The sequence below is a fragment of the Nothoprocta perdicaria genome, unplaced genomic scaffold (genome assembly GCF_003342845.1).
Source record: "Nothoprocta perdicaria isolate Ctin4 unplaced genomic scaffold, notPer1 scaffold_129, whole genome shotgun sequence".
In the NCBI taxonomy this organism is placed as follows: domain Eukaryota; kingdom Metazoa; phylum Chordata; class Aves; order Tinamiformes; family Tinamidae; genus Nothoprocta; species Nothoprocta perdicaria.
This window is the reverse complement of record NW_020454416.1, coordinates 536,238-561,593: the sequence shown is the minus strand read 5'-3', so window position 1 is coordinate 561,593 and position 25,356 is coordinate 536,238. Positions and strand designations below refer to the sequence as shown.

The following is a 25,356-nucleotide window of genomic DNA, read 5'->3' as shown; positions in this document are numbered from 1 at the left end:
CCCCGCCGCGGCCGCTCCGCCCGGCCCGGCCCCGCCATGGAGGCGGCCGCGGAGGAGCGCGTCAGGTAACCGCCCCGCGGCGGCGGGCGCGGCAAATGGCGGCCGGGGGGGCCGCCGCGGGGTGTCCCCGAGCGGGGACGGCGCCCGCAGGAGGAGGCGGCGGGGCGGGCGGCTCGCGCTGCGGGACGGCGACGTGGCCCTGCTGCCGTGGAGGAGCCGGGAGGTCTGCCCTCAGGGCGAGCTTCCTTCCTCAGCTCGCAGGGGCCGCGGTTAAAAATAAAGGCGCCGTTTCCTGCCAGGGCGAAAGGCTCCGGGGCGGCTGGTGGTGCCGGCTGCGGCCGCGGGACTGCGGAGCAAAGCGCACGAGTAGCCTCGGGCGGAGCGGGGTGCGTGGAGCGGAGCGAGACTGCCGCCGTCCCGCGTTGCCGTCAGCGGTGCAACGGCGGCGTTAACGCTAGGTCGAAGTAACGCCGGTCGCGCCTCGTGGCTGCCATGTGCGGCGTCACCGGCTGCACGTCTGTAGGTGCCCGGTCCTCGGTGCCCGGCCCTCCGTCCGTGACAGCAGCCGCCCGCGGCGCTCGGAACCTCCTTCTCCTCCGCATGCACCTGAGCGCCGGGCGCCACGAGACCTGCTTTGTTGCTGGGCTCTGCCCGCAGTCCTGTTTTATCAGGCGAGCCCAAAATGAACAGTTTTCTAGTAAATCTAGAGGCCCCCCCCAGCAGCCTCCCGGCCTCCTGGTCCCGCTGCAGATGCAGGAGGTGGGAGCAGAGCTGCTGCTCTTCTGTCAGCTGTGCCCACTCCTCCGTTCCACTCACCAGAACGGAATATTGAACTGGAAGGACTCCAAACATAAAACCCAAGGCGAAACACAAGGCTCCAAGGAGTCGCCTGCACTGAAGTTCATCTGTTTATCACACATTCAGCTGTTTGCCCAAACTCTCAAAGTTTCAAAGCGTCTTATTTCTGAGCTAAATCTGTAAGAACTAACTCACATATTCAAAAACAGTAGTTCAACATTTTGTATGTCAGAGCAGTACTATCCATAATTCTCACCACTCTTGAACTGGGCTCTTCCATCTAATCGTTCAACAGGCAATTGCTGAACGCATTTAAACATTCTTATTCTCTGCTCTTTCTAGTGTCCAGGAGGAGGCTGTGGACAAAAGCAAGTTTAAGGAATGCAACCAGATTGCTTTTTACAGGTAAGGGGAAGGATTACAGTGTAGATTAAAAAGAAAAAGTCATACTGGCAGTCATCAGAAGTAGTTGCACATTCATTTCAATCATACCAATCTTCTACTTTCAGGATGTACCTTTCAAAGTATTTCACTTACTTCTAAACATGCAGTATCCAAAACCTCTTAAAATTCCCAAAACTGTCAGCCCTCTCATCTGACAAATCCCCTACAATATTTTAATTCTAGATAGAATTAAAATATTTATTTGCTTGACTTTAAACATCTAAAATTCAAAATGATAGAAATCTCAAGAGAAATGGCCTTTCAAAATTGTTGCCATTTGCTCTCCAGACTTCGTGACAACAACTTACAAGATTACACTACATTTGAGCAAATATCTTGTCCAAAGTTCAGTATCAAACCTAAAATTACATTCAAAAGCCCAAAATACCATTTTGCTAGCGGGAGCAGGACTCACTTCCTGTTTTCATATCACCCATCTCTCATTCTATCACCATTGTAACGTACAAATGATTTCTTGATTTCTCAACAGGAACTTTCCACTGTTGACAGCTCACAAGCATCTTTTTTTCTTTTTTTTTTTTTTTTTTCAATCCTGTATCTATCTGCCTGCATTTGTGCAATTTATGTTTTGAAGGAAACAAAGTCAGTTTACCGATAAAGAAACTTGCATTTAAGATCCTCAGACACATTTGAAAATTTCATAAAACCTTGGCTATGCAAAAAACATTCTCAAAACAGTTGAAAAAGTCATTTTTTTTCTAGAAGTCTGTCTTAAAAACATCGTTAGGGTTTAAAGTTGCAATGAAAGTAGCAGCCTGTCCAGTCTTTGGCGAATCTCCCTTTTCAGTTCTTGCTTTTGTTTTGACAGACCCACCAGTAGATGTGGCACAAACAAAGGCATTTTGGGGGTCTGTGGTCTCCAGAATGTGCTATGAAGAGGAATATACTGGAGTGTCTATCTGGGCAGTTAACATTTACAAACACAAGTTGCCTCATCACCACAGAATGTAGATACTGTTCACGAGAGTGCTGCAAACCAGGCAGTAGCATATGAATGAAAGTGAAAATAGTTGTGAAATTTAGCTGAAATATCTGGAGTCCTAGAAAGAAACAATGTAACTGGACAACTTAGTATTTAGTTGGTCACTTGAACTAAACCTGTTACTGTTTAAGAAAAAAAAATGCAGAGGGTGGTGGTCAGTAGCAAAACCCTCTGTTTTACTTATTATTCATACATAAGTATGGGTGTTCAGAACCATATTCCTCTTTTTCCCTTTTTTCTTGAAGTACTGATAATATTAGTGTTTGAAATAAAGGTAGAGTCATTTTTAAAAAATGCAATCTATTATTGTATGCCAATGTGTGATTTAAGCCACAACAGCTAGGGAGATCAAAATTACTTTTCTGTCTTGACAGGCGTCAGAAACTTCTACAGCCTGGAAAATCCTCCTATAGAGCATTGTTGGATTCAGTCACATTAAGTGATGACAATGTCAAATTCCAAATTATTCATGAGGATAATAAGGTGAGATCTCACCTTCCTGTGAAAGTATTTACACCTATGACCTCAGAGCCTAAGCACTGCCTTTTGATAGGACTCAACTATTACAAGAAAGTTTAAAGAAATAGCAGTGATTATTATCAATGGGTCTGATAATACATTTCTAATATGATGCTAAGTATCAGCATAAAGATATCCTTTTTGGTCTGGAGATTTCTGCACTATTCCAAAATGTTTGTCAAATGGTTTACGTAATGGAATACCAACACCTGCTTTTAGCACTAACCATGCCTGCATATTCTTGTGTTTGCAAAAGCAGCTTTTGGGGAGAATAGGTGCACAGGTAAGAAGAGATGAAGAGATCCAGCAAGAGGAGTGTTTTCCCTTTCTCTAACAGTATAGCAGTTAGCTAGGGAAAGGATAACCCAAACTTGCCTTGGATTATTGGAGTTTGGAGCTATAGCACTCCCATTCCATACTCTAGCCATCACAGGACAGAGACTGCATGAATTCAATTTTCTGTCCCTCTTGATGATCCTCACCCTCTCACACTCAGCACTGGAAAAAAAAAAGGCCTAATTTTGCCTTAGCTTTAAGGTACTCGGAAATGAGGTGAAGGAATAAAGCTCCTGTACATTCAGATGGATGATGATCATTATGCTGCAATACTAACATGCATTAAGTAAGAAAGCAGACATGCTTTTGTTTTCAGACAGTGAGTGTCTGATGACTTCGAGTTGAAAAGTAAATTGGTCTTTTTATCATTGCCAGTGTACGTGTTTGCTTCCAGGTTCTTCTACAAGTAGAAATTTGTGAAATAGAGGGCAACATTTTCAGGCTTAAAATCAATGAGGCAGCTCCTCTCAGAGCGAGGTATGAAGTTCCTGATGTTCTCATACGGGAACCTACCACCCAGAGGTAAGTGATGAAAGATGATTTAAGCTGATATATAATGCTATAACTGATTTATATCAGTACTTTATACAGCTGCATTTTCAAATATATGTTCTGTTGCCTCTCATTTGTGCTGAACTTAAAGTTGTCTCTCTACAATATGAATATGTTACAAAGAGAAAAAATGCATGAAATTGTTTTCAAAAATTCATATTAACTACAAGGGAGAAAGTATATTCCTGTACATTAGACACTAGGCTATTTGTCCTAGGGAAAAAATAACCTACCAGTTATGATGCATAATTTTATCTAAAGCATTTTCTATCAATGTAAAAGGAATGCAAACTTCAGAAAATGTTTAAGGCAGGTCTGTAGCCACATACTGCAGTGGAGCCTGAGCACAGCATGTATTTTGGGAGTATTTGCCTCAACATGAGCCTTGCTTTTTGTAATGTATGCAGATATTCTCAGCCCATATTTTGTTTTAAATTGATATTTAGCTACAGTAGGTTGTTGCCGATTCATTGAAAACTGTCATTGATTTTCAATTACAGGCTCTCTACATCCCATAAAGAAGAAGGTATATTGGTGCTGAAGAGTGTTAATGAGGAGTACCAGCTTCAAGTCACAGCAAACCCCTTCCATATTGAGCTACGGTTCAAGGATGAGATTCTCCTGAGCATGAATTCCAATGGGTTGTTATATTTTGAGCACCTACAACCACCTCCCAGTGATGGGTATGGAATCTTTGTATCCCAGTAGAAGTACTGGTTGTACTGGTCTTTTACATTTACTTTTAAAATTTGACTATTAGAATTTGATAGTTAGAGCTCTCAACTATGATGCTAGTTTTCAAAACAGTCACCAAAACTGCTATAGAATGTGTAAGGGAATGCATAATGCTTTGTGAATTTTCTGCTGGAAATGCCCCCTTAAATTGTCAGTAAAATGATTATTTTTATATATTTGTTTTCACTAGAAAAACTACAGCAGAAAACGAAGAGAAGGCAGCAAGTGACTCTTCTAAGGTAACCTATACTTACTCTGTGATTCTGGCATTAATATTTTATAGAAAAGAACCTTGATTTATTAGAATGACTTGTTCATGAATTCTCTGGTAGTGTACTTAAGAACAGCCAAACCAAAGGCTAGCCACACTAAAATGCAACAGATAGCAGTGACTTCATCTTCATCACAACCCAAATTGCAACATTCATTTTCATTTTTTTTTACTGGAGCTTATTAGTGTGCTGTGGTCTGTCTAGTCATCCTTTTGTAGGAGAGTTGAATGTGGTTGAGGGTCCCACATCAGGTGTTCCCGTTTGGATGTTCCGTGTATGTATGTTCTTACATAACAAAGGTAGTTTTTTTCTTAGCCTAATCATTTTTTTCAGTGACTTTCAAAGAGGACCTCATATTCCAGATTGAAATATTTTGCCAAATTCGTAATTGAATTAAAGTTTATTTGTGTAGCAGAAGCTATTGAGAGCATTGGGTAGATCTGGCTCTTATTTAGGTTTTTCTTTTCTTCTTAATCTCTGCTCTCTAATTTGAAGTAGATGCATAACAGGGAGCTTCTTGGTGATTCATTTTCAAATTCTCTTTTCCTTGCAAGGATGATTTGAAAAGAAAGAACTGTTTTATACCTAGTCCAAAGATACATTTCCACATATGTGCATGATTACTCCTACTGTAAGACTCTCTGCGAAAAAAGATCTAGTGCTAGCAGTGCATAAAGACACATACCATTTTTCTCAGTGGCCTGAGTTATGTGCAGGATGTAATTTTAGTCCCCTGCTGAGCAGGTGGCTGTTACTCTGCCATGCTGTTGTAAATGGCAGGAGCAGCTCTGGCCTGCAGCACACTTACATATGAACTCTGCCACAGAGCGTGCTTGCTCTGGGGCAGTCACGCTGCTGGCCAGGCCATGTCCACCTATTCTGAAATAAAATTAGTAAAGTCAAGTAGGAGAGGGAGTGCAACAAGTTGAAATTTAAGGACAGTGAATAACAGGGCACAAGGTTTAAATTTTGAGGGAAGCTGAAAGTATCAGTTATGCAAACAGGACTCTGGAAAGTCTAAAGAGCTAATTTGTTTGGCAACTGTTTCAGGAGGGAGGGAGTTAAAATCACACAGAAAAATCTATACAAAGAGAAACCAACAGCCCAATTGATAAATTACATTGAAATTCATTTTATGTTCAGAGTTCAGGAACTCAGTTTTTACTTTTCTGCTCTCCTTTGCTGTAGCAGAACACACTTGCCCTCCAGTAGCCTGACAGTTCTACAGTATAACATTCATGCAGCAAAACCCAAATAGCATTTTGGATTCATATATACTAACTATATCTGAACAAATATTCAGTTAATTTATCTGAATAAAGATTTTTTTTTTTTGGAAGCATATGGCCTGAGTAGTTGCATTTCCTAGCATTATATGTTTTTGTTCATGTAGGATAACCAGGAGGACCTGGGTCTCTGGCAAGAGAAATTTGGCAGCTTTTTAGACATCAAAGCCCATGGTAAGTCTCGGTCTCATTTTGAAAACAGCTTTACTGCTTTGTGTATAACTGTGTATACACCTGCCAAAAGTTGCTCTCAATTCAGGCATGTGGCAGGATGATTTCTGGCAGGGACAATTGTGCAGGTTCTTCCTCTGGCTGAGCCAGAAGAGGTGAGCGTTAGAAAAAGGCAACGGACTCTAACAACCATCCTGCTGTACCACTGTGCAGCACAACTTGGCTTACAGGTTGTGGGGTAGAGCCTGAAGGTAATTTTAAGTAGTTTTAAAACACAATAAATAAGTGACTCTCCATTACATGGGTTTTTGTTATGTTTATGAAAAAGAACAAACAAAAACCCATGTAATTGAGGGTCACTTTTCACTTCTTTTTATCTCCTTAAGCAGATAAGGAGTACAGTACATAAGTAATAATGTGAATTTAAAAGAAAGAGTTAAACAGCTGCTTAATAAATTTTTAAAAATTACTATTTTTTTCATTACAGTTAAGATGTTCTGTTCTGTTGCTTTCATCTAAGCCTGAGAATGGAGCTCCATGATCTTGTCTTTTAATTTAATTAGTCTTTTCTGATTTCTATAGGCCCTAGTTCTATAGGCCTGGACTTCTCTTTACATGGATTTGAGCATGTTTATGGAATACCACAACATACAGAAACACTCCTCCTCAAAAACACCAGGTAAAGAGGTGGCAAACAAGAGACCACCACAACACAGAATATGCACCAAGTTTGGCAGAATGAAAGCTAAGACTGGCCTGGTGCAAGATGCTTACACATAACTCATCTGTTTGTGTGTTCCAGTGATGGTGATGCCTACCGGCTTTACAATCTGGATATCTTTGGCCATAAGATACATGACAAAATAGGCATTTATGGCTCAGTGCCCTTTCTCTTAGCCCACAAGCCTAACAGAACCTCTGGGATCTTCTGGCTGAACTCATCGGAAACGCTGGTGGACATTAGCACAAAGGCAGCAGCTGAGGTGAGAGTTGCCCATGACCCACAGAATTCAATAGAAAAAGAGAGGACTGCAGGGCAGGGACACAGGAATGTGACAGCATCCTTGTAGATAAATCTTTCTCCTAACAAAGCATTGTCAATCTCTTCTGTGTTACTGCTACATTTATTTTATTACGCCTCTGAAAAGAACAAAATAAATTATTTCAAATTGCAAATATAGGTTCTATATCTTAACAGGTGTACAAGAGGAAGCAGAGAGGAAATATGCAACAGTAGAGCAGGAAAGTGTACAAGTGGATGTAGCAGGCAGAAAAAAAGGCTAAGAAAAATCTTGATTATCTTTTGGTACGATTGTTTTTTGAAATTTTAATTCTTGGCATTGCCACTCATTTCTCCTCAGCAGGCTCATTTTCTTCTGTGGAATGCAGCTGACTTTCAAGAAACAAAGAATTCAGGAGATGAGGTTACCTCCTGAAATACAAATATATGAAATCTGCTAAAAATTAAATTCCTGCTTTATTCTAATAATCAATTATATGATTAAAATTATTCCTTTTCTCTATGATTCCTGATTTTAAAGCTCAGACGGACAATACACAATTTTTAAGCAAGTTACACAGAAGATTTTATTTACCGTGTTCCTCATTATCTGTTTTCTAATTAACTACAAATCGCACTTCAGATACGCATTAGGCAAGATAAAGGATTTGTGAGGGATATATAATAAACTTCAAGTATAATGTAAGTTACTCATAGAATTTCCTGAGTTTCCACCTTTGCTGTGTATCTTGATTGAACAAACATTTGATAGAGAGATCAATCCTGCTTTAATTTGCTTCCCTTCAAAGCACCTGCCCTCCAGATCCACCGCAGAGACTGCTAAGCAGAGGGTGGTGCCTCGAACCGACGTGCGCTGGATGTCCGAGAGTGGGATCATTGATGTTTTCCTGCTGATGGGACCTACTGCTTTTGATGTCTTCACACAGTTTGCACAACTGACAGGTAGTAGTTCGTATAATTGAAGAGAGAGCACGGCACATTCATTGAGGAAATTCTCTGAGAAACAGGAGGAGGGCTTTAATGTTTACCTACTCCATCATGTGCAGTCGACTGGTTGTTCTGAAATTGCAGTTTGCTCTGCAAACTGCAAGCTCTGTGAAAACAGAGGCTTTCAGCCTGTTTTCATAGCATCTGCAGCTCGCCATATTTCTAATTGAAAAGCCAGCATAGTTTTTCTGAAACTGCTCTATTACAGGAACAGAGGAAACACTGGGGATTAGAGCTCCTGGTCATGATCGAGACACCTTTACATTATCTCTAGAGTCCTCTCTGCTGTCTATGACTGTTGCCCTTATTGTAATGTTTGTTATGAGCTTATTTCTAGGCTTTAGCCACTTGAGTACAGAAGATGTTCCCTAGACTCAAATCTAGACCAGCATTCCCCTGCTGTAGACAGATTACATATTAATCATGGCTCTCCAGTTAACTTTACAATTCCAGAGACTGGATATAATCCACTATTATTATAACTTAACACTGTTGTCTTTATTCATATGTTCTGCCTAGGCACTCAAGCCCTACCTCCCCTCTTTTCTCTGGGCTACCATCAGTGCCGCTGGAATTATGAGGATGAGCAAGATGTCAAAGCAGTAGATGCTGGCTTTGATGAACATGACATTCCTTATGACATGATATGGCTGGACATTGAGCACACGGATGGAAAGAGGTATTTCACGTGGGACAAGAAGAAATTCCAGAACCCCAAAAGGATGCAGGAACTTCTCAGGAAGAAAAAACGCAAGGTAAATAATATAGCAGCAAGGAAGAGAGTATTTTCTTGTAGTGTGAAGATGCTCAATCTAGCTTTAAGCAAGGTAGTTCAAATATTAGAAGCAGTTTAACTACAGCAGGATAAATTAGATTGTGTTACAGTCTATGATGCTTCTAGTATGCAAAATATTTCATTTAATCCAACTCCTCATGTCATTATATTATTCAATAGTTTGTTCTATATCCTAACTTAATATATGTGAAGCTGCATCATACAAAAGCAGCCCTGTCCTGTCACGGATAGATAAGCCCCATGAAAATCCTTCTACTTAAAGTTGTGAACTCTCCCCACTGCTAATTGGCAATTGCTAACTTCAGGTTCTTTTTTTATTAACAGTACTTTTTTATTTCCTGCTTCTATTAATTGGGATTTGCCTACTATGTTGATAGGACTGATTCCCACAGACTCTTCTCTTAATGCTGTAGAATTACAGAGATATTACAGAAATGTACACATTTAAAATCCAAAAGTTGTAAAATGACTGAATGCTTGAATGCTTTGGCCAAAAGCCAGCAGCCAGAGAACTGTTGCAACAGCATTTGAGTTTTATAGTCCTCAACCTTATGGCGGAGCAGTTAATAGCAGCAGAAGATAATACTGCAAAATACAGTTCTTGCATGTTTTTTTTTGTTCATTTTTTAGAAACTGTTATAGTTTCTATATAGTTTCTATAGTTCAGAATGTTATACAAACTAAGATATATTAAAAGCCTTAAGGCAAATGATCTAAGTCACAGACATCACTGCTGAGGTGAGAAATAAATATATTTTCCCATCCATAGAATATGAGAGTGAATTAAATATAGCTTTTAGGGGGCAGGAGTACGTACTTTCCCTTGAAACAACGTTCTGTTGTTTCCTTATTTTAGAGAGCTAAGCATTATTTCATTTCCTTGCAAATTCATCTGTTTTACATAGGTACAGTACCATATACACAAGTACTGGTAACTGCTTTCTAAACTTAGTGACAGAGCTACCTTCTTTAGCCCAGATAAACCCTTTATCTGCTTTTTAGCAGATGTGAACTCATACTGGAGTACTCAGTACAGTGTAAGCTTATCATGCATTGCATTTTCTTACCCTGGCAGCTTGTCGTCATTGTAGATCCCCACATTAAGGTTGATCCCACATACACCCTGTACTCACAGGGCAAAGACAAGGGATATTTTGTGAAAGACAGAAATGGACAAGATTTTGAGGGCATCTGTTGGCCAGGTAAGAATCCTTCTATTCTATATTTCAAGCTGTATATTGTATAAGTCTTGCAGAATATTTTAATCAGGACCCAAGCAAGTTGAATTAATTTCTTACAATCCATGCACACCCTGTGGCTCCTTTGGCTTTTTGTATGTCCATGTGCTCACCGTTTCCACTAAACTACTTATTTTCCTGTATCTGTTGGCTCTGCACATAACCCCAGTGTCTAGAGCAAGAGAAGTTGGGTTTGTTGAGCAGAACAGCTATACCTCCTCCCCAGCTCAACTTGGCTAACAAAAGTATAGTTTGTTGCAGTGAACATAACTGATATAAGCTAAATGTAGTTAAAGGAAATACAATACTGATAATGTATGTCTTTGAGTGATACTGCAGTGATTCTATATGTTATTTTTCATGAGGCGATCTCAAAGTGCTTTACAAAGGAGGTTGTTCCAAGAAGCATGCAGTCACAGCAAAGGAATGACAAAGAAAATGGGAAAAGTCCAGGATATACTACAACCTCTAGTAGTATGGCAGTGTTTAAATTTTACCCTTTTAATCTGCATGTGCCTATGTATGAGCATAGAACTGCATCTGCAGCTCCCTCATGAAACTCAGGACATAGTTACTCAGCTTCTGAGTGGCACTCTCCTGTCTGAGAGCAGAATACAAAGGGTTCTGCTTCTCTCTGGCTCCCTGCTTTATGTCTGAGCATACTTCGAACTGCTGTCAAACGTGCTCAAACTGTGCTGAGCTTTTCAGACTTCCAGAGTTTGTGTTTGTGTGCTGAGCGTGGTGAAGGGCATACTGACTTCCATGTCGCCTTACAATTTCTTCCTGAGCTTTCATCACAGCCACAGTCATGCACACAGCATTGCTGCGTATCTGTCGGCCAGTGTGTTTAGATGCAAAGACAAGGCACGTTTTTAAAAGCAGGTCAGTAACTGGGATATCCTGAATGTGCAGGTTCTTCTTGTTATCTGGATTTCACCAATCCTGAAGTGCGAAAATGGTACGCAGATCAATTTGCCTTCAAAACATACAAGGTTTGTACTTATTTTGCACTGATCTAAACATCCCAGAAAGGCTTAAACTGAAGAAAAGTGAGAAAGAGAGAAGACAAACTACTGGCTAAACAAGTTCTTGGCTTTTATTTTCTTCTACAGTACAGTAATACAACTATATCTTGATAAATTGAGGTACTAGATAAGATTTTTTTCTATGGCCTTGTCTACACTAAGCAAGTTTTGACCCATATTCCACCACTGAAACTGCTCACCTAGTTGCAGCAGCGTAATGGGCAGCATACAAGCATTTTAGCAACTCATCATCCAATACAGCAGCTCCATATCCATTTTTTCTTTTTCTGCCTTAACAGTATACAGGAAGTGAAGTGGGATTAAGGAATGTGAAAGATTTCATAGCTGCTCCCATCTCAGTGACCTCTGAATAAATTCTCTGAGGCGTTGGAGACAAGATTGCAGTCCTCCCAATCACACCACTCTAGCTTCCTTCCATCCTCACCTACCTCCCAGCATTCCCACCCACTCCTGAAAGTGCGTGACTGAACACTGCCAGAAACCTCCCATTTTCTTCCCTATGTTGAAGTCCTGCTTTGTGGTAGAGGGAGTTAAAATCATTCCCTGCTGTGTAAGATGGCATTTCCTATGCTGCTTTTCTTGTCCTTTTTTTCCTCTTCTGGCCTTTTCTGATTTTTGCACATGCCATTCTTATACTTCTCTTTTGATCTTCCCTCACCCTCTGCCTTTTCACCATCACCAGAAGGCAGGAATAGCAGCTTTGGTCAGCTTTATGGGAATTGCAAATAAATCACATGATTTGGGGGACTGCCATCCTGGAGTGAAGGACCACCAAGAGAAACAAAAGCTGCCAGTCATCCCTCCCAAGTGACCCCAGGAGAGTCATTACCATGTCCTGCTGCCGTTTCTACTCAGAGCCCAAGCTGGCTGCCAGCCACTAGAGATGAACACACAGGTCATGGCAGCAGGTTTGTTATGTCCTACTTGCACCTGTCTGTTATAGGGGTCAACTAATATCCTCTTTGCGTGGAATGACATGAATGAGCCTTCGGTCTTCAGAGGGGCAGAGCTAACGATGCAGAAGGACGCTGTGCACTACAGCAGCTGGGAGCACCGGGAGGTTCACAACCTCTATGGATTCTACCAGGTAAAGTGCCTGGGGACAGCTGGCCTCCTACATTGCATCTCTGGTGTGATGAGGACTGTGTTTGTGCACAAATAGGTACTGTGCAGTCTCCATCACAGAGCAGGAGTCTGTTGTGCTCGTACTGCTCCATTTGAAACACGCTCTTATGTGACTGATCACAGGACAACGCAACAGTGTTCAGTCCTTCCCTGCAGAAATGGTGTAATGACATTAGCTGTAGCTATTTAGCCATAACTACCAATTTATTTTGCTCAAATCCATCCTAGTAAAAATATGTACCTTTAATAATATCTACTATTTGTGGATACATATTTCTTATTTTTCCTGCCTTGGGAAGGATAAAAAGACGGCGTAGCAAATAACCTAATTAGAGAGTTTGTGTCCCTGACATTTATCCTCATGATTTTCAGCAAATGGCAACTGCAGATGGACTCATCAAACGTTCTTTGGGAAAAGAGAGACCATTTGTCCTCACCCGATCTTTCTTTGCTGGATCACAAAAGTATGGTAAGCAAGATTAGCTGTCTCTAGTGCTTTGTTTTGTTAAGCTGGGTACCGAGTAGTGAAATGCATAGGAGGACAGAAACTGTGTTAGAAATACTGAAATGGCTAGCTCATAAGCAGGCAACTCATTCAAAGTCTCAGGAAAGGCTGGCAGAACGTGTGCAAGTTAAGAGCAGGATAACAGCCTGTGTCCAGTGACACATCACCAGCAGCTTTTATCAGATATTTCAGGAACATGTTGCATGAAGTAAAACAGTTGAAATGAACAGTAGTTCATCACTTCTTTTTTCTCCTTAACTGCAAATATAAGCTGAACTGTACACACAGCTTCACTCTGTAATCCTGAAAATGGGTATTTTCAGGGGCAGTGTGGACAGGAGACAACAAAGCAGAGTGGGACTACTTGAAAATCTCCATTCCGATGCTGCTCACTATCAGCATAGCAGGCATTTCATTCTGTGGAGGTAAGGCGTTTATCTGAAGTTCCTCAGTCTGAATAGACCAACAGTTCCACCATGTTTGTATTCCCAGATAGGTTTAAACAAAGATGGTGAAAAGCTCTGACACACCAGTGCATTTCCAGTCTCACAGAAAGGTTTCAGAAGTCAACAACCTGGCTCCCTTCTCCACTAAAATTTCAAAAATATGTGATTTTTTATTTATTTATTTTTATTGTCCACACAATATCTAGCTGACGTGGGAGGGTTTATCGGAGACCCAGAACCAGAATTACTTGTTCGCTGGTATCAAGCTGGAGCCTTCCAGCCCTTCTTCAGAGGCCACTCTAACATGGAGAGCAAGCGGCGAGAACCATGGCTCTTTGGGGAGAAGAACACCCAGATCATCAGGGAAGCCATCAGAGAGCGCTACATGCTCCTGCCCTACCTCTATACACTCTTCTATCGGGCACACACGGCAGCTGAACCAGTTATGAGGTAAGAGGTTGCTCAGGAACTTTAGTCATTATCTTCAGTAATTTAATTTCCTCCTCCGAGTGACTTCCTAGCTCTTACTTTCATGACTTAAATATTCAGAAACAAACACAAAAATAACTGAAGTATATTTTCTTGCTTTCTGCAAGCCTCAGTAGGATTCTTGTAGGATAATTTTTTTTTCCAAATAGGTGGAATGCACTGATTCAATAAACATTGCACACACAAGATCTCAGACATGTTTAAAGTAGCATTGTCTGAGCTTCTCATAATAACGAATATTATCCATTATTCTAACCTGCATTTCAGCAGTGCTAACACAGTCTGAACTTGCTGACCTAAAATAATAAAGGTCATTTTTTGCCCTATATGAAAATATTTATTTTTACTGAAATATTACTCTTATAAAAAGCTTATATCATTCACTTGATTTATCTTTTTAGCATTTCATACTGTTATTTTTTTAGTAGAAAATGATGTGGAGCAGAAATAAAATTGGAAAATGAACTTTCTGCTGTTCTCTGACTTCTAGAAACGTGCCTCAGAGGAATCAAATGTACCAGTCCTTTCAGAAAACGATGAACATCACCAGTCTCCCTAATATTGCTGTGCCTCTGAGGTTGCCCTAGACCTGTCCCTTTGCACCCTATTTTGCCTTTGTGGCCTGAGTTGTGAATATGGTTTGCATTATAGATACAGTGTATAGATACTGCACATTTATAGGTGCAGATGCCCCTGACGTGCACACTGACACTCAGCCTGGGCTTCTTGTCTTTCTGGAAATGGAGCCTATGTTGACCCACAAGGTTAAATGAAGCCAAGATTATGTTGAATTTTCTGCAATAGCTACATAATTAGAGAGAAAGCGGGTTGTTTTACTTACTGAGACAAACAGTGTGGAAAATGTGCCTCATTAGCAAGCAAATTAAGAGCAGAGCTGTCATAAAGTACTGGATGCCTGGGCACAAACAGGTGAGCAAGACTTTGTTTGCAAGAAAACCCAGGAAAGGACTGCAGACCCTGGCTCTGTCAGAACAAGCTATTATTTATCATAAACTCTCAAACAGAAAAGTACAAGGCCTCTTCTGCAACAAGATGGCTATTGCACTACCTCTTTTTTTTTTTTTTTTTTTTTTTTTTTTTTTTTTTTTTTTGAGAAAGTTTGAAATTCAACTTCTGGTGCAGGTTTTTCAGTCTGTGACCAAGAGGAGACACCTGCTGTAAAAGCAGAAATGAACTGCTGAGAGCAGGAAGAACTGTCCCTCATGGACCAACTGATCAAAGCAGCACTGCTGATAGACTGTGTTGGAAAGTGTTGTCCAGCTCTCCTTTGCTAGAAGAAGCAAAATTTTATGGAGAAGAAGGCAGGAAAAAAGTGAGGCTGCAGGAAGTCAAACCACAAGTATATTGGACTGACTTAACCAACACTGCATTAGGAATTCTCATCTTAACATAGGCCCTTCAAGGCACAAATAAGAACCTTGCCTAATCTTCAAGCCTTGGTAGCTGTGTCTCATTGGAGAGGGAGAAAATGGAGCCTGAAAAGGCCTTAAACAGCTTGGTGGGAGGACAGAAACCAACTAAATTCCACTATCTTGTTTTCTACAGGCCTCTCTGGATAGAGTTTCCAGGGAACATAGACACTTTCAGTGTGGACAACGAGTATATGCTGGGTAAGCAGATGACCCCTCATTGTCCAGAATTTAAGATAATTTGAAACCTGGTTGTCACAGATGACTTGTAAGCACTTTGAAAATAGGAGTCATCTGAGATGCAAAAATTGAGGTCAGTCACATTAGTCAGTTTTAAAAAAAAACAGCCATTATTTTGACCTGAAAGATGGAAATTCACTGTAGCAGCCAAGACCACAGTCTGCTTCAGGAATGACAACAGCAAACTACCATTCAAAGCAGGTTGTTTTTACTCCGATACATCTGGCTGCTGAGTTCAGTGCTTTCAGAAATTAAGCTCAGGAGAGAAGCGTGTTTATAGGATGCATGTTCAGCTTCTAAGAAAAGAAAGAGAGGAGCAGGAAGGGGTTCTTTTCCTTTCTTTTCACCCATGGGTTCAAGAGTGCCATCTACTTTCTTTCATCTACTAACTTTCAAATGAAGGGGCATTTATTTCTCTTGGTGTCTCCTGACCAAGGTGGGCAGGAGAGAGTAGCAGACTCCAGTGAGGGAAGCAAAGCATCACAAGACTCGATTGGAAGCTCAGCTTGCATCATGCATGGGCACAAAGTTTCTCAAAGTAGATATTGTAATGTGGAATCTATATACATTAGTGTATTTTGGGGAGTCAAGTGCAGCCATCCCATGCTATATGCTTAAGCAGAATTTGTTCTGACAGGGGCAGCCCCTTTTTCTACTGTTTTCTTTAGAAGAGCTTGTTCTTTCTTTCAAGCAAAGCACACACTGACAGTGTATCTCAGACGGAGGGACCCACGAGAGTGTTCCTGCTTCAGGGTGTGGAGTGTAGCCCAGCTGCCTCCTAGTGCCAGATAGACCCAGGCAGCCACCAGCCCTTCACGTGTTTCTTCATTTGCAACAGAAAGCAAACATAAGCTCCTGGCATGGGCTAGGCAACCCCCCAGAGTGTCTGTGGGAGGTTGACAGCGCCAGAGCACACAGCTACTGCTCTGTTAAGATGCAGCCTTAAGGACCACAGCAGTCACTCTCTGCCATTTGTGTTTTTCCCCAGGAAATGCTTTGCTGGTGCATCCCGTCACCGAGCAAGATGCTGGGACAGTGAGCGTTCTGTTTCCTGGGCCAGAGGAGGTGAGACTGAGTTAGAAGTTGCTCATCTGTTCAACCAAAGAAACATTTTATGCTGCAGTCTCCCTCTTCCTCAGCTCATAACCATTAAGTGGTGCTGCCTCTGTTGTATGCTGGTAATAGCTGTCCTGGGCCCATCATAGTCCACTGCCCTGGACTTCCATCTGGAGGCCTGGCTCACAGCAGACTTGCTTTCTTGCTTTTCCAAGAACTGCTGCACAGATCTCATCTCTCCCCTAATTTAAGTTTCCCCTCAAGGCTCACCACTTCTTTTGCAATGGCCAAAACCCCATGAGAATAAATTGTCATTTCCTTTCTTTCATAATTTTCTCTTATGGTTATACTTCACTTCCGCATGGAAGAAAAGGGATCTTTGAAGGGACATTCGTAAGAAAACCAGAGGGAAGCTGGGGAAAGAGAAATTACAACAAAGAAATAGAAACCTCAGTAGACTAGGTGATGCATAGGAAACACTGTAGAGAGACCAGTTTCTCTCTGAAGTCAAGTTATTCATCCACAGGATGGCACTGTGATCCACTGCTGCATTTTGTTTCAGCAGCTGCGAGGTGGAGGAAGGGAAGAAATCTGGGATATATTTCCCAAGGAAAATGAGAATTCAGCTCTAAATACAAATGACAGATAGCAGCAAAGTGGAGGGTGAAAGACTGTGCTAGTGCAGCCAAGGACACTAGCAATTCCTTTACCAATATAAGGAAAGGAGGGACTAGACTGTCCAAACTAGCTAATAAAAGTAGTTTTAGCAGTATCCCTGTGAGAATTCACTGCATAAAGCAGTTCAGTCTGGAGATACTGAGATGCAGGGGAAGTTCTGGATATTATGTGTTTGTGTGACCTGCTTTAGCAGCATTATTAGTTTCATTTCAGTAGCAATAAACTTATTCTGTATCTTTATTATTATTTTATGTCATTGTTTGGCACCTCACTGTACTTTAAGATGTACAAGGTGTATGCAAGCTGTAGAAAAGAACAGCCTAATTTTGATTCAGGATTGACATTTTATTCTTTCTCTTCAGAATCTCAATATACTTCAAAAGTACATGCAACTTCTTGCACCTCAAAGTTGGTAGGGTTAGTGAGAGTACAAGATGGAGTGAAAGAGCAGCTACCCCTGGAAAGGGAACAGATCATTTCACAGATGTGTTGGGCTCAATCTTCTCTTCATTTTTTTTTTTCCTCCCAGATTTGGTATGATTTCAGGACTTTTAAACGAATGGAAGCATCAGGCCCTCTGAAGATCCCAGTAACACTGGAGAACGTATGTTTTTGTTTTAAAATTTCACTGAGCTGAAAAGATAAAATGGGCTTTTTTGTAGAGCACACAAAAATCTGAAAAGTGACGTTTCAATTTCCCTGTAGGACTGTAATATAAAACAGATTTTAGAGAGAAGTGTCTGTGTTACCTTTAGACAAAACCATTCTGAAACTGAAAACTGCTGCTACTTGCAGAGCACAGGCAGCTGAAAGACGAGTTAATTATGGTTAAAATGTTTACCAATGACATCCTGCCACACCTCTCAGTGACCTGTCAGGGCCTGTCTAGACACAGAAATTATGTCACACTCAGCCCAGGTGTTTATTTCTACTCAGCTGCACTAATTCCCCAGCAGATTTAGAATGGGTTAGTTTACCTTTTTTTTTTTCTCAAAGTGCAGAATTTTTCAAAAATGCTCAGAGACATGTCTGCATAAAGTAGTTGCAGCTGAGTGGATGTGGGCATTATCACTTCTAGACAATCTGCTTTTTTGTGTGTGGATACACTTCAGTGTGGAGTCAGAACAGGGTAGAAAAGGGTAATGAGCAATTTTCTACTAACTGAGCATCAAAAGGCTCCACATTAGGAGTCTATGAGTCTGCAGTGCCAATGTTTGATCAAAATGCACAAAGTAAATCAAGTTTTTCAGCAAGTCTAGCAACTGAGAAGCTCCTTGGCCTGCCAGTGTTGTTGGCTGTGCTATGAGAGCCACTCCAGTAAGACAGTTACCCAGATGGACCTAGGTCTGCAGTGCCTGCGCACTGTAACTACTGCAGTACCTCAGGAAGCCGCCCTCCCCAAGCACCATCTCCTCTGTTTCTGGAGCAGAACTCTAGTGTGCCCTAGTAGCAGGAGTGAGACACTGCAAGAGTGACTTCTCCAAACAGAGACGCTTTGGCTTCAACTCATACAGGAAGTTAACTAGGATTAGCTTAACCCTGGTCAAGTTAATCATTATTAGCTGAATAGTTTTCCTTATGTGCTCGCAATAAAAGTTCATTTCTGAGGTTTGATAAGAGTAAGTTGTACTTTTCCTATAAGTACGATCAATTATCTGGTCAGCTTACATGAATTTATATGAACTTATTATTGGCAGATTCCTGTATTCCAGCGTGGGGGAACTGTGATACCTCTGAAAACCAGAGCTGGAAAGTCCACTGAATGGATGATAGATATTTCTTATGAACTCCATGTGGCCCTGGACACAGAGGTACTCTGGGATGACTTTCCTTTACAAAGTTGTCTTTCATCCTGTCCGTCCTTTTTAGATCCTAGCTGCCTATTCAATCAACACAGTAGTGTATCTTTCTCATTCCTTCTACCTGGGGTCTCACCTCTCTCCCTCAGACTGAGAACATTTTCTGACCATTCCTAGCTCCTTCTAGTTCCTTGGAGGAAGGAGGAGAAAATCCTCTCCAATGCAGAAAAAGAGCTTTCCACAGCTATCCTTTTGCATAAAAGAGGTGTCACCTGGCACACACATCACTTTACAAAATCAGAGATTCAAGTTGCTGAGAAAGAGAAGCGTTCCCTCTAAAACATTACAATATAGTGAGACTCACTATTTTGAGTTTAACTGTTCAACCCTAGAAGCTCCTGTTAATTTGGCCTCCGTCTGGTGTGTGTCACAGGGCTGTGCAAAAGGTGAACTCTACCTAGATGATGGACATTCATTCCAGTACCTCCACGAGAAGCAGTTCCTGCACCGGCAATTCACTTTCAACAAGCAAGTTCTCTCCTCCAGGTAACAGCAACCGCTGCAAACAAAAGCCACCCTACATAGTATCATTGGAAATGCCTTTTCTAGCTCATTAGACATCCTTACAAATGTAGGAGGGTTAGTCTCATCCATTGCTAAATAGACCCTGAGCAGGCAGAATCTCTCATCAATCTGCATAGGAAAGGGATGCTCTGCATTACTCTAGACAGAGAACACACCATTTCAAGTGTTGTAATATTATTTTGATTTACTCAGCTTTACAGATTTACTCAAAGTCATCTACAAGAATAAAATATATCGGAGAAATAAAGGGTGATAAGTGGGAGACTTACAAATAGGCAACACCTGGAGTGTTTGTATCTTTCTAACCCATAAACAGCATTACATATGGTCTGAAAATCATCAGCAAATGCATCATCTATCTTGTTAAAATATGTAAGAGAGGAGAGAAGCACAAGGGGATGCTCTTCAAAGGCTGGGTGAAACTACTAAAAGCCAAACATATTCATATCTGCTACTTGTAAAGAAAGAGATTTCAAATATATCACCACTACAATTACTAGTGCGATCTATTGTTTGTGGGGCTGTTCAGTGCATAAATAATGAGTTTACAAGTATTTTTCTTCCAGGCTTCAAAAATGCAGTAATTGGTACTCAAACTACAAAATATAGCACAGAGCAAAACTGTAGGTTAGTTTGGATAGTTTAGGTGAAAGTTTACATCCCTTTCTCTGGCAAGATTGTAAAACAGAGGTAGATTTTAATTAAAAATAAATTAATTTCCAAATAAATTATATTCATGATATAAACATCTTGCTTGAAAAATGTTAAAATTAGACAACTTTACATTTGTGTTCAGAAAGGGATTTTAACACCAGCATTTAGCAAAAGCCCAGAACTTTCCTGGTTGTTAAAGCAGTGTTTTTTTTTCTAAATGACAAGATGCCTTGGAAAACTTTTCTTCTTCTCCCCTCTACTTTTGTAAAGTCTGCTTAAAAAAGAAAAAAGAAAAAAGGCTGATAGTGGGAGAAAATTAGAGCTGTTTCAGGAGAAAGGTAAATAGAGAAAAGAAACAGTACTGGGAAGCTTCAGGGAGAGACTCAAGTTATGTATTTGTTTCTGTATGATGCTGACCTGCTGCTGTTGGGCAGGGACTACTGTATATGAACTGATTTTCCTTTTTCAGCTGCACAGATGAAAAGGGACAATACGGCACTACCTGTGTAGTTGAACGGGTGCTAATTCTGGGACTTGGGCAGCAACCCATGTCTGTGACAACACGTTTAAAGGGTGAGGAACCATGCTCCATTTCACTGCAATTGTTTGACATACTCCTGTACTTGTGACATTCATCAAAGGCTGCCAATAGGCAGCTCTGTAAAGGAGCTAATAACAGCATAGAAAGTATTTTTGTTCAGTCATCTTTGCTACTTTTTGGGTATCAAAGGCAGAATTTAGTGAGAAGGTAACAGCTGCTCGGCACTAATTATGCAGAACTGAAGAACATTTTGTTCTATAAGGTAAAAGATACATCAGCAGTGGTGTCTCAGAAATAATAAGTTAATTAAGTTCATCCTGTAAGGCATATGCCCAGAGATAGCATTTAAAAGGAAGGACCATATGGTCTTTCTGTAATACAGGTCTCTAAATCTGCCCAGTCCAAAATTGGAAATCTACAGACAAAAAACAAAATTGCTCTCCTGTTCTTCAGCATCTGGAGATCCCAACTGAGGGGATCTTCAAAAGCTGTGAGGGATCCCATTGGGGTATGCATTGACATCTGCAGAGGGACTGTCACCCCTCACTGCTTTTCCTCACATCTTCACATGGGGAATGATGTGGATATGGACTTTGTTGCACCTGTCAATGCTCAGGACTTTCATGGTCCTTGGAGTGTAAGTTTTACTGAAACAAGGATCAAGTTCCACAGAAAAATCCTTGAATAGTGAGATGGAAGCTCATGTACTCCAGCCTAGTTTGAAAGGCCAGAAGACAAGAAATAGTGTCTCTGATCCTGCTGCATTCTTAGCTGTACACTGGGCAGATTTGACTACTGTTTTGCTTTTAATTAATCTTTCAGATTAATTAAAATCTCAGAATTAGAGTTGTGCATAACTGTTTCAAAAAGATTCTTCTTAAAGAATACAGTAAACTTTCTTGTCCTCTTTAGATGGGAAGGAAAAAGAAGTGGTTTTCACATACGATACAAAGACATCCATGTTGAAGCTGGAACAATTAGCCCTGAGTGTTGCTGCTGACTGGGAGATTCAAATCAAGTGAAAGGAGAAACACCTACTTCGGAGAATTCAATGAGAGGTTGAAAGGAAATAGATTTGGAGGAGTTAAAATGCTTGTTTGAATCTGGTTAGATCAAAGAACATATTTCCCTCCCTGCAAACTAATATTTCCTCTAGTCTTTCTTTTAAAAGAGTTAGACTTGAGTAGCTCTTCTCAAGTCAGTAGTTGGCAAAAGTAATAAGTAATGGAATTATAATCACCATCTGGTCCGGGGTAGGCTCAGCAGGATGTTAATGTAAAGTTCTGCCTTCACTTGCACCAGGAAGTCTTGACTTGATGAGTGGGGGAAGTTGTGGCTGGTTGGCAAACCTGGGCTGGAAAACGCAACCATTTATAGAGTAGAGCCCTTGGGAGCACTGTGCCAGTTCAGCAAACAGTGTTGGGAGCACCGTGCCATCAGCACTGGGCTCTGGGCAAGCTCTGCCTGCAAAGTGCCTGGGGAAAAGAAGCCCAGACGCAGCCACCCAGCAGGATTAGAGGCACTTCCTCTTTCCAGTCCTTATGACAGTGCAAAATCAGGCACTTTGTGCAAGAAAGTAAACAGCCAGCTAACACCTCAGGCTGAACTTAAGCTAGGGTTTCATTAAGCAGGGCCAGCCGTATACGCAAAAGTATGGACATAGAGGAGTCTTCTCGACACCTGCATTTGAAACTCTGGTGTTTGGAATTTCAAGAAGCACAAGTTTACAGAAGTGCAATTCTGCCTTGGGGAAGCAGCAGGACTGCTGGGGAAACACTTTGCACATTATTGCCACCCCTCCCTGCCAGTGCAACTTAAATATATATAAAAATATTTATTTTCTTAGGAATAAGTTGTTTTTGTGTTTGGATGCACAAATCCCGTTGTTTACAGCCAGAGTGGTGTAGCAACTGGGCTTTTGGCCAGCTCTGCTCTTCCATATCTTTCATTACCTCCTAACTTCCAGTTTTATTTAGATATATTTTAGCAATCTCTAGGTCAGTTTTATAATCAAAGTGAGCTTTTAGTTTGGTAGCTGGCAATGAAAACGGTTTTGAGGCAAAGGAAACTTCAAGTGGTTGAGGTTTTCCTTATAATAGAACATTATTTTAATGGGATTAGTTCTGTATTTAACCATCCCTTTTCATGCATATTCCCCCCATTCTCTTACAACTCACCCAAATGCTCTTTAGCCTCACAATCCCACTTTCCCTGCAAGCAGAACTGGGCTGCTTTGCTGCTTCATTCCCTTTTCGGGGCCAGGACACACATCCTGAGAGGCCAATGTCCCCCACATCCCACCTATTGCCACTACCCTGTGTGATGCATCTCTCCTCACAGGCTGCTGTCACTCCACAATTTGATAGCCTTTGCTTTTGCTATAGTTACCAAATATTTTTAAATCACTTCTGCTTTAAGTCAAGCCTGAGCATACCATTTGTTGGATTTTATGGATATAAAAGAGCAGATTTTTTTTTCCAGCAAAGTAACAATATATTTTCTAAAAAGGTAAATAAATGGACTCTTGGAGAGTAGAGGAGTGGCTAAGATTTTTGCCAGTTAAAGGGAACATAACTGTCCGCTTGTACAACATGCCCTACTCTTCTTACTAAGCCCTTGCTGAGCCTGCTCAGTCAGTCACTGCCACCTGCTCCTGCTTGTCCTCAGCAGGGCAGATTTCCGCAAATACCAAGTGCAAGAGCAAACTCTGCTTACTCTGCTCTTGACTACTGAGTACAACTTTCTCCCCACCAGACCCCTAAGTTCCTTTTTTTTTTTGGCTGCAGAGCTGGTTTTGAACCCTTCTAGGAGGCACTGTGAGCTTCTGCTCTAGGAGTCTTTCAGCATACAGGGCTTAAGGCTTCTGTGAAGAGAGAGTCAAACCCTATTATTTTACGGGTTTCTATGCTTTAATTGATGATTGTTCCTATTTTTAAGCATAATGGTGGTTCTGACTGTGTGATTGTCTACAGCATTTTAATAAGACATTTTAACTGGTATTTTTGAAGTGCAAAAGTGAAATAAAGTAACGGTGAAATGAATTACATGCCTTATTCCTTCCAACCTTCCTTATATTACAGAGAATTTCTAAGTATTATTCTTTAAAATATGTCTGATTAAAGTATGTGACTGCTTTTTATGCTGTGACCTTCTACATGAAATCTGCACTATAGTAAACTCTTATGGATGAAACTTTCAGTGGTATGAAATGCCTAGCTTTAGAGATTTCAATGGAAATTAGTTGCTGAATAGCTCCTAAAAGTTATTCTTTAGTCCTGAGGAATTAAATTTTGAAAAAAAATGACATTTACATTGGCATTTTTAGCATTCATACTTCTCTGTATATGTCACAAAACCAGAAATACATTTACACTTGCTTTATGCCACAAAGTAAAATTGAATTCAGTTAGTAAATCAGCCAAAGATCAAAGCTCATAAAAATTAAATACAAACATTATCATCCATATAGTCCACTTGTGCTTTGTCTGAGCAAGATCAAGTGTTGGGTACTTTTACCTATAAGAAATTGCATCACAAAAGACGACTGAATTCCAAATAGAAAAGGGGGGATTTTTTTTTGGTATTCATAGTAGACAGTCTATCCATTTATCCCTGTGGTAAATGGCATTTCTTCAGGGCACTGTTTTTCTTTCACTAGCATATCCTGCTTCTCACAGAGAGCTTTACAAGAGTAAAACCATCTGTCTAGTAAAAGTAAAGAAAAGGAGAGGTTGTTTTTGAACAGGGATGTCCAGAAAATACCCTCACAAATCCATAAAGAGCCACGTTAGGTTAAAACTGAGGAACACTCTTGAAATATCTTGGAGAGCGCAACACGTGTGCGTGCCAAGCTGTCCTGCACAGTCACGTCAGATATGAGACCTGCCATCCTCAAAAATGTGATCATGAGGTCATCAATATAAGCTATCGTGAAGCAATTGCTTTCCTACTTCCAAGAACAGATGAATCGGCTCTTTCTCATCGCCGTAGTGGTGCAAGAAGCTTGTATTAATAATAAAAAAAGAAAAAAGAAAAGGATTTAGGCCACTGTTAGAAACATGAGGATTGACATTCCTGGAGGCCACCTGATCTTGCTTACTCTATTAGCTCCTTCAAAAATTGCCCTAATGGAGTTGAGAGATCTACTGAGATATAGATGTTGCCCATTGCACCTGTGATTTGAAATGAGTAAACCAAATAAATGAGGAACAAGTAACAAACAACCAAAAAAAAAACCAAACCCATAAAATCTTTGCTTTGGCAACCAGTCCAGTGGGAGGGCGGAAGGTCAGTGTGCAGCATCCAGCTACTGGTGTCATCAGGCAGAAATAACACTGATGCTGTCATGTGATTTAAGACTTCCCAATGAAAGAAAATCAGGGTGTTAGAGAGCTTTTATTTCTACACATAAAGCGATGTCACCCTTTAAAGAGAAGAACATAGGCCTGAGGAAAAAGTTTGGTTTTTCTTCATGTGTGACTGAATTTTAGCCCACTATGAGGAAATATATGTGCAAAGATACATAAATTTCTTCACAGATGAGCACATCATAGCCCACAGAATGGCATGGTGTCTGCTCTGAACCACTATCTATAAACGTGCCC

At 40.8% G+C, this 25,356-nt stretch overlaps 1 protein-coding gene across 1 annotated transcript; it reads left to right on the top strand.

Annotated features, from left to right (window-relative positions):
* Nucleotides 1-1,148: 1,148 nt before the first annotated feature.
* Nucleotides 1,149-20,878, top strand: GANC (glucosidase alpha, neutral C). The gene is made up of 22 exons (XM_026033453.1): nt 1,149-1,203; nt 2,620-2,728; nt 3,495-3,622; nt 4,153-4,335; nt 4,578-4,626; nt 6,053-6,119; nt 6,699-6,795; nt 6,919-7,099; nt 7,926-8,079; nt 8,644-8,879; nt 9,996-10,122; nt 11,071-11,150; nt 12,148-12,291; nt 12,702-12,798; nt 13,158-13,259; nt 13,487-13,730; nt 15,336-15,400; nt 16,428-16,504; nt 17,703-17,777; nt 18,871-18,984; nt 19,406-19,518; nt 20,681-20,878. Exons 4-22 carry the CDS (start codon nt 4,280-4,282, stop codon nt 20,838-20,840), a joined length of 2,238 nt encoding a protein of 745 aa, XP_025889238.1. The 5' UTR covers nt 1,149-1,203; nt 2,620-2,728; nt 3,495-3,622; nt 4,153-4,279; the 3' UTR covers nt 20,841-20,878.
* Nucleotides 20,879-25,356: the final 4,478 nt, after the last annotated feature.